The sequence below is a fragment of the Embiotoca jacksoni genome, unplaced genomic scaffold (genome assembly GCF_022577435.1).
Source record: "Embiotoca jacksoni isolate LCO1_2020_lvr unplaced genomic scaffold, fEmbJac1.0.p SCAF_22, whole genome shotgun sequence".
Taxonomy (NCBI): domain Eukaryota; kingdom Metazoa; phylum Chordata; class Actinopteri; family Embiotocidae; genus Embiotoca; species Embiotoca jacksoni.
This window is the reverse complement of record NW_027185363.1, coordinates 6,399,003-6,412,032: the sequence shown is the minus strand read 5'-3', so window position 1 is coordinate 6,412,032 and position 13,030 is coordinate 6,399,003. Positions and strand designations below refer to the sequence as shown.

General features: G+C 39.5%; 1 protein-coding gene across 1 annotated transcript in view; it reads right to left on the bottom strand.

Annotated features, from left to right (window-relative positions):
* agap3 (ArfGAP with GTPase domain, ankyrin repeat and PH domain 3) overlaps nt 1–10,082 on the bottom strand; it is a 112,418-nt gene extending 102,336 nt beyond the window's left edge. The window contains exon 1 of the mRNA XM_069157544.1: nt 9,239–10,082. Coding sequence (XP_069013645.1) covers nt 9,239–9,608 — 370 coding nt within the window. The 5' untranslated portion in view covers nt 9,609–10,082. The remainder of the gene's footprint in view (nt 1–9,238) is intronic.
* Between the last annotated feature and the right edge of the window lie 2,948 nt (nt 10,083–13,030).

Below are 13,030 nucleotides of genomic sequence, written 5' to 3'. Positions count from 1 at the left end.
AAGTCCCTGTATGATATTTCTCTTCAAAGAGAAAAAGACGACTGAGTTTCCTTTCCTTAAGCACATGATAACCAAAACAAGATCACTGCTTAACAGATCTGCATTTGTTGAGAAAAAAACTCCTCCTGCGGTCCAGGTTGATTCATTGCCATGATTCTCCATTCATCCCCAATTAAAGGAGATCTGAATCCTCCCACAGTTGAATTTACAGAGACAAACTGGTCTCAGATAGCCATTTCTATTCTAAGGACTCTTCATTCTTCACCATGATCCTCTATCCATCCCCAACCTGGATGAGGCCAGAATCTTCCCACAGTTAGTCACGGGACTGCTGGCAAGCTGAGGGGACTTGGAGGCATATGCGCCTTTCCATCTGTTGCTCACTCACTGCTTTCCAAACCCCTTCCTCTGTCAGCAGCCATCTGCTTCCAGCCCTACCCCACTGGCAGGAAACATGAGCACTTCCACCATAGGATATGGCTGATGCACAAATTGAAAATAGAAGAGCCTATGGCAAATTTAATTGACCACCACCTCAGCCTTAAAACAAAACCATGAGGAAATTATAAGCATCACACGGCAGAAACATTTGATGCAAGAGTCCAGATTATTTTCATTATCCACTAATCTACTATTTATTTTCTAGATGAATACTTTCATCTATAAAAAGTCAGAAAAAACTAGTGAAAAGGCCCTTTACAATTTCCTCAAGCCTAAACTGGCTTAAACAAATTGCTTCTTTTGTCTTATCAACAATTTGAACTCAAAGATTTTCAGTTTAATGCCACTAAAACATAGAAAAGTAGCACTATCTCACAATTAAGATGACCGAAAAAGGAAATGTCAGATACTTCTCCTTCAAAATAACTTGAAACGTTAAACCAATTGTCAAAATAGTTGCCAATTATTTTTCTGCAAATCCTTTAAACTCCTAATCAACTACATTTTTCAGCTCTGTAGGAATGAAAAGACTGCCCAAACTAAAAATAGAGGGTATATACTGTACTTTACTGCAAAGTCACATGTTTACATTGACACAATATCCCTGCAGCAGGATAAAAATCAAACATATCACATCACTTACAGTATATCCTAAGAAGCTCTGATTTTTTTTTTTTTTTTTTTTTTTTCAACCTCTTTCTTTCATCTAAATCAAATAAAGCTGCTTAATGCTGAAGAACTACAGAGTCGTGCATGGATGGGACAAACACTTATCTCTTATTCTGTATTGAAAACTCAATGATTTAGAATGAACATAGCTCAGAAATTCAATATAAATAAATAAAACATTAGATCATAACTAACAATGGCAGAATAGGACAGAGGAAAGGGCCCCTAATTTCTGCCCGTCAGATTAGGGTGAGTACACTCAAAATTTTCCTTTAAAAGACAAAAATCCTGAGCAGCTTACCCCCGCCCCTCCACATTCAGAACATAAGAAAAAAATTAGCTGCCCATCAATGGGAGAGAGAGAGCCTTTGTTCAATGGCACAATGGAGGACATTCTGCTGTGGAGGATAGCGTCACATTCAATAAGCCAATGCTATGGTGTGGCAGCAGAGAGAGGACAGCAGGGCTGTTGCAGAAATGGCACTCTGACCTCGCAGACCTCCGAAGCCCTCAGACTGAGGCTCACCAGTTCAGCTCATCTCTGTCGACCCCCGGTCAAGAGCCAGGTCCAGTGTTAAAAATTAATTTCAATGGGGCTGTAATGAGCGTTCTGAAGGCACACATGAGAGAAACTGTACAGGCTAATCACAAAACAGAGTCTTTTGAGTGTGAGGCATGTGCAAACCCTGTTATCTGGTGAGCATCTGTCAGGGGGAACGTCTGTTACTACTACACTCCGGAGAATAAACCTGTGACGTAAACTTGATGTGTTTTTTCAACACTCCTCTCAAGGATTAAACATGGCTGAAATTTGCCATGCACAGCACAGAGGTGCTTCAGTCGCTACAGAAGATCTGACAATGTCTTCAAGTGAATGGGAAATCAAAAGCAGCTTATACTTTATCAATCCTCGCTTGGGAAACTGACGCGGGAGCTTCACGCATATTTCAGGTGTTCAGATTAATCCTTGTTATATCACATCAACAGGCTCAACTAAAAGCTTGACAGTGGTTTTGTAGACCTCTGAGACATGAGATATTGCAGAGAAACCTTTCCACCGACAGTTACTGGATCACTTTATATTCCAACACAGAGGCGCCTGAAGTGTGTATTTTCTGCTGGAGCTGATGTGTGTTCCTCTTGATTTTAAGAAGTATTCCCTGATAATGAAAGACACCTGAGTTGAAGGAACATTTGGACATCCAAGAGTCCAAAAGGCCATTTACAGCAACTTCCCTGATTCAACTTAGTTTGCTTAATAAATATTGATCCATTAAGTATGGAGCTGGAGCTGGAGCCAGGAGGCTTCATGCTAGCTTAGCATAGCAAAAAACAGAGCGAAGGGTGAAGCAGCTAGACTGGCTTTGTCAAACGTTCAGAACATATGCATACACACATCTCTGACAAAGTAAAACTGAAACCATTGTTTAACAAACAAATGTAAAACTAACCATTTGTGGTTTTACTGGGAGTTACACAATGCCATTTCTTGGCCAACAACAGCTAGAAGAAAGGTACTTCTGGAGTTTTGTCATCACCACAAAGTGTAATTTTTAACTTTCTGTTTCTGTACAGAATTAGGAGACAATATAAAACATGTTGCAAGCGTTTTAATTGTAGGCAGATTTATGAACTTTGGAGAGAACCAGGCTGATTCCTCCTACGCGGCTAATCGTCCCCAGGCTCCATAACAGATAGACATTAAAATGGTATCAATCTTCTCATTTAACTCTCACTAAGACAACGAATAAGAAGATTTCCTTAGATGTCTCACTTTTCCTTAAGAAATGATACCAAAAACATTCTGTAGCTGTTGGACTGAGCAGCCAGTGGACTAATTTGCTATTCACACGAAAAAGTGTCACCAGGCTACATTGTGCCACGACAGACTGTAATGAATAATGATATTTTGAAAAGTTTATTGGCTTAAAAGTATTGTAAATGTCTGGCATATGCATAAATGAACAAATTTAATGTCAAATCATGATTACCATTTATGTCAAATTTGATCTTGCCATGTATTTACCACTTTAATGGGTTGGTCAAGCACCTGTAGTGACGATAGGGCACATACAGAACAGACACACACATGTATCTTGATTGTGGGATAAAATATTTGTCATTTAAACTTGATATTTTAAAAATGAAGATTTTCTAATTGTGTACTGTTCAATTTGTGCTTCCTGTGTGGCTCAAGGAAAAAAGGAGGCCATGTTTGGGTCTATTCCATGTTTCGCAGATGTATTTATGTGAAGCTTTATTTAGGAACAAGAACTACAACTGGTAAATACTTAGTGAGCTACTCTATAAACACTAGCATTCCACATTAACAGCAATTTACATCGACACACTGTGTAAGAGACACAGCTGGTGGTATTGACTGACATTTCTAACTCTACAACAGTTTCTAATCCATATTCACAGATACGGTTTTGAAATTTAATGAGCACATTGTGGAGATTTCAGTTGCCAGAAGTAGCAGCACCAATCTCCTGACACAGATGGCCCACAGCCCAGTTCATCAAACCAAATTCAAGCCCCACAACCACGCACACTTCAAACTTTAAACGGTTACAACTCACTGGAAAACCTCTGCAAATCCAGCCTGTGTTTTCAGGATTATATGACATAGCTGTGATTCTTGAATTCAACTACAAAAACTGGAAAAAAAAAAAAAAAACTCACCGCAGCGCGACAGCTTGCGGTACATGAAAACAACAGATACTACATTGTTTTAAATCTCAGCGGTCATGAGGAAATTAATCCTGCTTCAGCAGCAACATTGTCATCATTTTCTGCTTGTGATTGGCAGATGAGCACTCTGCTCGTGCTCTCCTTGGCAATTGACTACAAGAGAGATGCAGTGTGTACCAGGGAGCTGCTTAGGTGTCACACAATGCCAACAGAGCTCTGAGGCTTCAGTCTGTGTGCTTTTTGTATCTCTCCGTGTCATCCCTATTGCTATTTGAGCACACAATGTCCCATTGTGCAGGCTTATTAGTACTTTCATGAAATCTCAAGCACCCCTCTTGAGTAGCAGTGGATTTAGGTGACTGCCCTTGTTCTGACATTGGACTGTCAGCTGCAAATATGAATGGCAGTGAGAGCTTGTGCACATTTATGAAATACAGTTATTAGTCAAGATACAGGACAACAATACAATGAAGTATTATATCACTTAGCTCAAGGAAATCTCAGGAAAATATACGCAGGTCATAAAAAAAACTGCTGCTGGCCACTTTGAGGCTAAAAAAGCAGAATAGGAATCAAACCTTTACATTGCCTGGCTATATTCACCCCTGATTTTTGCAATACATGCTGCACAGTCTACAGGTGCTATTTGTGCTTCATATACCTGCATATATCTACATGTCTTTTCAGATACCGACAGAATGTCCACAGAAAGCATAAAAAAACACTGTAAAAGTAAAAGAATATAAATTTGGATCACAATCTGAATTCCCAGTGCGAATAGAACCAGCGAAAACTATTCCCAGGACACACTCTTGTTAATGGAACTCTCTTCTACATTGAAATGAATGCCTAAAAATATAACTGAAATCACATTATAGATAGCATCTCTGCAGCTGTCTCCAGATCTCAGTGATCCGGGTTTACTTCTTCTTCCAAACCCTCACGCATTCATTTGTTCCAATCAAATCCAACTCAATCTTTAACTCTAGTTCAAGGGTTCAAAGTTTTAACAGCACTATTGAGTCTGTGAAACCAATATTTATAGACATTAGTTTGCCCTCTGAATAGATGAATGAGAATCTGCAATGTCAAAGTATTAATTTTGCATTAAGGACAGGATATCCAGTGTCATGCCACATGACTGTTCGGCATTAATGGACATGCCTATCTCAACTACAGTAATTCTGGCGAGATGAGTGGTTAAGGCAACCTTTATGGTCAAAGCAAGTATATGTTCGAAAATACAGAATGCAATGGGATATCCAATGTACAGTTTACTGTACTGTATGTATTTTTTGTTTCTATAATAATGTGTGATTCAGCAGCATACTGGACAGGGTCTGCTTTCAGTGGCTCACTGCTGTGGTCCAATCCTCAGTTAGTTCAACAGCTAAATGTCTGTAACAAACCTGTGGTAACTTGATGATATATCACAGTGATATCTTCAGCTGACCACTAACAGGAGGACTCGCAAGTTTAATCACAGTAATATTTAAAACTGGAGTATAAATAAAGAGATTTAGATGCCAATATCTGTTCATTTTCCATATCAATAAAATGTTATTATTAATGATTGCAACATATTGAAGTGTAATGAGTCATCTTTCTTTGTTTCCATATACTGTGTATATAATTACAAGAAATAAATTATTCCATAATCAGTATTGTCCTGCTTTGTAATTGCTTTGTACACACTGTGTGCAAATCTTTACTCTGCTGTTAGCATGAGTCAATCTGTTTGTCAGCGTTTCTAACTACAACAGTGTATTGCATCATGGGACGCAGCTACAAAAATACATGTACCAGCCAGTTGACTTATCCCAGACTAAAGACAAAGTTTAACTGACACTGGTACCGCAACCATCTTATGGATTTGGGCAAATTGTTTTCCAAGAAACTGATAAAGCACAGGTTTTCCACACTTCTAGCCCTGCCAAATAATTTTCATATGGTTTTAGCATTAATGAATGAAGGCTCACAGTCATTCTGATTTGGTTCACAGACATTAGGTAACCTATCTACAAGGGCCACAAATATCCCAGGTCCACTGTGTGCCAGTTGCTTCTTGTAAATTTGATTACTGCCAATTTGTTTGTGAATTTGCACCACTAAAATACACCTGGGTGCCACATTAGTACATTATTTTGGGTCTGCATCTTATAGAGTGACCCTGTGTCAAAATCTATGTCAAACATTTGAATTACTTCTGCTTATGCTCACATGGTGCATTTTCCTAGATAAAGTTGGGTTTCATCAAGCTACCACAAACTAACTGATATAAAGAAAACCTGGAGCCAGTATTAGGGGCCTCTAAAATTGCCATCTATAGTGTGCTGTGAACAAATGTTTGCCCCAGGGCTCCCAAACAGGTTACCCCACCGTGTTTGTCAAAGCATCTTGGATCAGCAGTGAAACATCTCTTGCCAAATACTTAGTACTCCTATATACTGCCACTGCCATTTTGCTTGCTCATTCCCTGGCCTGGTCATTTCTCACAGCTCATCATGAATTTCATGCTTGTCTAATTTACATCAGCTTCAGTTGTCCTCGTTCACAAACAATGTTTTTAAAAAAGGAAGAAGAAGAATACAAGCCATCACTTGTTCTTACATGTTATGTGAAAGTAACGTAAAACTAACATGAAATTGTTCGCACAAACCGAACAGCACCCTGAATATCAATTACTGCAAAAGCAACAACTTCAAGCATTAAAAAAAAAAAAAAAAAAAAAAAAACAGCATGGTGTGTCATTATCATATAAAGGTCTCAGTAATCAACAAAACAACAGGGAGACCTTAGTATCGATGGGAATTCATTTTGAAGGGGTGTAATTTCTATTCACTCTTTCTTCAGCTAAATGCATGAGCCACTGGTTCCTTAGCAACAGACTCTGCAATGATGCAAGATTGAAGAGGAACAGATCTGCAGTTCCACAGTGCAGGTGAAGGCAAGTCGGTCAATACCTCCTGTTGCAGCTCTTCAAAGCATTTTGAAGTTTGTTATTACGGCAGCATCTCATTAAATATGATGAAAAAACACCAAAATTGACATGAAAGGTGACACAATGTCTTATCTGAAGAATACCAAATTCCATTTTGCCTTTTGGCATATAATGTATGCTGACTGATTTCAATTTAACACCATTCGCTATGTACGTAACACAAAGTCAAATAGAGACACCAGTTTCTCCACTACCAGAAGCTGCAGTAAACATTGATGCAGTTCATATGGCATGTTCTAAGAACAATTTAAAAAAAAAAGGTGCAGTGTTAACTCACACAGGACCCAATATTCATGACCTTGTTGGCTGTATATATTCAAAAGCAAACATACCGTTTTAAATTCAATGTAAAAAATGTGCACTCCTTTTTACGGAGAGTCGTTTGAAGGCAGAGCAGAAAAATTCGTACTAAAGAAAACCTGCCTACTCGAGGGAGAAAACATCCACAATGAAAGTTAAATTCAGCAACACAAAATTACCCGTTGAATGCTTTCCAAATTTATGAAACCCTACAGGGGAACAGCACCAATTGCTAGTCTTCCTCTGGGTCAAATGTTTGCTCATGGAGGAAGAAACAAAGTGTTTGTATTAAATCTGGTTTGTGAATGAATTCAGCAATGACCTCTTTTGTTAAAAAGGTACATCTGAGAGATAACTCATAAAAGGCTCCAGTGTTGTCCTAATGATATCCAGAATAAAGACAGGCCTTCATTGAGAAAATTATGCAACCAAAAAAAAAAAAAGAAATCATCTGTTCCTCAAAAGGTTGAAATGAAACAGTGCCACCAGTTCAATTGTCAGAGATGGATTTCATTTTCATTCTGATCTGGTCTCAAACTTCACACACTGCATCATATCCTGATCCTGCTTTAATTGTTATGGTGGTGACCAGTGCTGTCTGGTGTAAATCTAGGTAAATATAAAAACGACATTATGTTTAATACTAGTTAAGGGCAAAGCAGAAAGTACAAAAGCTGTCCCTGCTTGTCGTTGACATCATGAAAAATCCTGAAGCATCAGTGTTGGCTGCTTATACTGATGTTTACAAAGTAAATAATGTAAAAAGCCTTAAGATTTTGAGTAAGCATATTGATCATTTGATATTGATTGTCTCCATAAAGTTGCATATGTTTAGCAGTAAACAACATCCCTTGTACATTGGCTCCTGCCATGTTGTCAAAGCAGTTGTTGAATGCTGACCAAATGATGAATGCTATGTCTTTGTTTGAATTACAAATTGCTCGAGTTGTGCTGTCCAGAGTAGTCAAATACTAACCAATATCACTGCTGTAGCGATTATCTTGCAGTTACTATCACACTCTTCTACTGTGAGCTCGTATTATCTGCCAAAAACAAACCCGCTGGTTTCACCAATACTCCATGTTCTTTCTCACATTCAAGAAACCCAATAAAACAAATGCACATGTTGGTGTTTTTTTTACTGAACGCTGATTTCAAAAAGAACTGCGATTGCAGTTTGATTGCAAATGTATCCAAATGCAGAAAATGCTACAGAGGATAATATTGGAAACATTGGTGGAAACATTTGCTTTTAGAGAGTTGCTATAATACCCTTCAGGAGCCATGACAGCTGAGTTTTGCGGGACAGTACAATGACAAACAGTCATTGACTGTATAAATGGCAGAGAGAAAAGCAGAAGGAAACACATACAAAACTGCATACTAACATAATTTAAGATGTTTAGAAGCATCGGGTATCATTACAGTTGATTTTGACAAGATGTTGTTGCTCCCACACAGTAGGGAGGTCTGATTTACAGCCACCACCACCCTTCTTTGAACAGATAATAACATTTGGACTTGATTTCCGGTGAGGCAGAGAATATAGCCACTCAGTGGCCTTTATAACAAACGCAATGATGTCCATCATGCCATCTCTGGTGGAACATCATAATTTTGTCTTTCCTGTTCCCTGTCTGCGTGTGTCTCTGCATTGTTCGGAGCTATCATTACTTTCATGTAACACATGATTTCCCATTTGGCAGCCTCTATTTCACGTGCATTCAATACTTAAGACACTCATGGAGGTCAGCATTGTGCGAGATGGAAAACAAGGTTCCCTTTACCAAATCCCATTAAGCAGCAGAACTAATTTTGAGGGGCGAATTACAATTGCACAAGCTGCCTCTTGTGAGTGCAATTGAACATTTTATTGTTAACACTGCAGTGCATGGGTGCAGTTCAACCCTTGAGCAGGACTATGAGATCGGCTACGCCCCCAACCTCAAAGTGTGATTGTTGACACTAGGCTATGCACCCACGATAATGTTACCAAGTGTGCATAAAAGGAAGTAAATGAGAACCTCCCCACCCCCACCCCCAAAAAAACACATCTCCACCTTACCCCTAACCCTCAATGAATGAAAAGCACCAGACGACACACAAAACACTCCATGATTCCTCCCTACTCACCTTCAATGGAGATTACATGCTCTCTGATCTGGTTCTGCAGGGCTAGGTCGTCAATGCGTTCGATCAGGTCGTAGATTGCGTAAATGTTCGGGTGGACTGACTCGAACCGATGGATCTCTGCCCGGATGGCCGCTGAGTTGGACAAAACAAACTGCGAGCCCGCCGGGCCGGGTTGTGCAGCCTGGCCCGAAACAGTCCCCGAACCGAACTGGCCGGCTCCTGAGCTTGCAGACGATCCGGATCCGAACTGGGACGGGATAGACTGGGGCACTGGGACGGGAACTGGCGCCGGGACCGTGCCTGGAGTGGGCATGGCTGGCTGAGACTGCTGCGAGATACCGGACACTGGGACGCTCGACTGGAAATTCATCTTGGTTTTTTTGGGGGCGACTAACTCTTTTACAACGGCAACACAAAATAAGCAGACTAGAAATGTGGATTCAAGCGATACGAACAAAAGAAGTCCGCGCGATTTGATGGTCTGGAAAACGATCGGAGCAGAAGCATCAATAGTTGGTCGCCAATTGCAACAAAACGCGGCTCATATTATTAAAACTTGACTGTGATTCATTTTCCGTTATTGGCCAGATCTGTCCAGGGCCCTTTTTTTCTGTGGCTTACAAACCCGCAATGCCTACCACTTGGACACTCCTTTATGGGCAACACCGCTGGTTTGATCAAACCCGTTTTCCTTAGTTGCTCTGTTTGAAGGAGACAATGGGCTAGGCTTCAGCAAGGCGCCCTGGTCCACTGCCTTGAATGCGTTGTTTCTGCGCTGAAATGAAATAGTGTTTAGTCCTCTCTGGTCCAAGTGGTCCCTGCCCAGAGCCCTCCTCCGCATGCTGATACGTCACCCATCACGTAATTGCACTTCAGATGGGGGGAGGGTGTGATTGGATTTGGTGGAGGGAGAAAATCGCAACGTGCACATCATCATAATAACCTACCTGGCAGTTATGCAACCGCAAAAATTGCCTACTGCAAGATATAAAAGTAGATGCTGCGATTATATCAGGGCTGAAATTTGTTGTTCGTTGTTTTTGTGTCGGATGAATGAAAACCACAAGCTACTTTATCTCATGTCGGCCTTACACGTTCACGCGACATACACGCCCGCGCACGTGGACGCGCCTGTACTCATATTAAAGGTTTTTTTTTTTTTTTTAAGGAACTTTGCACTATTCACAGCGATGGCAAATGTTTATCCTCTTGTAATCCAAAAATACTCCATGTTTGTCTTCCATTTTACAGCAAAGAAAAGAAAAGCAAGATTTAATTTGGCAAAACCACAACAGGCCTGAATAAAAATGAAGGTTTTCTTTTGCAATAGCTAGCCTACTACGGTCCCATGTTATAGATAGGCACGTGCTCCCATTTGTATTTCTTTTTAAAAGAATGGTCAGTAAAAATTTTACTCAAACCCTGACAACAAAAAACACTGACATGGAACAGAGTACACCTACATTTCGGGTAGTCTCTCGTGCACTTAAGTATCATTACATGTCCAAAAGGTCTTGCATTAAAGAATATCGTAAGAAAAAGTGGAGTGATATGCCTCCTAGTTCATTTTTTTCGTCACTGGAGAGGAAGCGAGAGACACCTACTGGTCAAAATGCACATTACAACAACAGCTGCTCAAGGCCAAATGACTGTCACCGTCAGTCAAGACCCTGCCTTTGTTGCAGCAGTGTGGTGCTGCTGATAAGGGCTGGTTAAACACTGGCTGCTCCAAAAGCATACGGGTGGGTGGATTTGTAGAACATCATACTCTCAGGTCAAGGGTATTGACTTTTTAATGCAGGGAAGAAAACTGTTCTCAAGGTGAGCCTTATATCTGGCAAAAAATGCAGGATACATTAAAGCGTTTCAGTGTCGAACTTTCAGGCAGCCTGCAGCGCTCAAAGTCTTTTCTCACACATTATTAATGTGAGTGCAATAATCCCTTTTTATTATTCATCCCAGTGTTACAATTGGAAACATGGCCTCAAACTAGAGATTAATATTGCTTTTATCACTCAGGTATTTTCAAGGGACATAAATGTTGGTAATTCAGGAAAAATCCATTTTAGCTTTTTTTCTCAGGGTTTTTTAAAAGGCAAAATAAAATACTAAGAGTTTCTCACACAACCTAAATGGGTTGTATATATTGTAATAACTGTAATTTATTTATTTTCGCATGTTTATCTAATCATGTTTATCTAACTCATTATGTAACCAAACCTGTTGTGACTGCATAGATGATAATGCACATCACCAAATAGCTAAAATATGACCCATGACTTTTTAATTTTGTGTTACAGTAGCATCGTGTCTGAGTAATTATAAATTCAATAGAAAGAAGAACCCGCTGCTTTGAAGATTATAATCATTATTTATGATTTTCATGACGAATGATGTTGTTCCAAGTAAACAACTTGCTTCGTGACTGGGTCCTCACAATATTCTTCTGGATGAAGAAGAACTCACCAAATTTAAGTCCCTTCACAGATAGATTTCTTAATAGATATTAAATATTATATCCTGGAATCTCATCGTATAAAACAGTTTACATGCCTCTTTTTACTGCACAATGCACAATGTATGCGTGTTATCTTCAGCCTTCTGCCACCATCTTTTGACCAAATTTAGGAACTGCCCTCTCTCGAAACATTTCCATCCTGTTGCACACCATTTTGGTCTAAACAACATTTACAGCTTCAATGATTGTTTAATCTGCTGTAAAGATTGTGTCACTCTCCGGTCCATTTCGCAGTAGTGTTCCATTTGCGTATTAGCATAATGATGAGAATTACCTGTGGATGAGCACTTCTGATAAATATAAAGGAGAAGGGAGCTACAGGTCACATTTTGTGGATCTGAAAATACATCTATATTCAGACATATAAATGCCTTTGCAGTAACTTTCCATTTCTGATTACATTAATTATGCAGTTCATTCTCTAGCTGGGTATGCATTGACACGTGATATTTTTGGCACTGCTGTTAGCCCTGCATCTTTTCAACCAAGCAGTTTGTGTCATGAGGGATACGACATGAGATGCAAACACTACAGGGCTTTCCTTTTTGGCAGATGGCTCACCTAGCATGATATTATAATACTAACTACACTACAACATGGCACGAGAATTCAGTGTCATGTTATCTAAGCACATGTATAACAGAATGTGTAGAATATCTACATTTACTTAAATAGAGAATTGAGTCACCTTAACTGGCTGTTCTGACATCAAACAACTTTCCTGTGTGTAAAAAAGAGAGAGTGAGGATTTAATCATTTAACACTTCTCTTATTTTTTTAGGTTGAATAAAGTCATTTTTCTGAAACAGTTGGTTTAAGTCTGAACTGCACAAGTTGAAATGATGTGCGTTATATCTCCCAGCTGATTAATTTGGTATCTTGCTCCAAATGATCTGCGAAAGCCTCTGAGAGGTGCCCCAGTAGGAAGCTGTCATGAATACCTGAATAGTTGAGCTGTATGTATGAAACCCTCTAAATTATTGATATTCAATTTTACTTGCAGAGATGAAGATCAAATGTGATGCTTCCAGCTGAATTTCTATCACGTTAATTGGCACTTGTGGCCAAAACCTTCGGGTGTATCTCTAAAAAGTCCTCACTACGAAACCATTTCAGATGGAGCTTGTTCTGCAGCTTGAAGCTCTAATCATATTGTTTTGTAGAAGACAACATGGAGCCGTCTTAAATCATTGTGTATTTATCCATCAACCACATGATCGCACATAAAAGTCTTCCAGCAATGTACCATACATATTGAATGAAATGAAGTTATA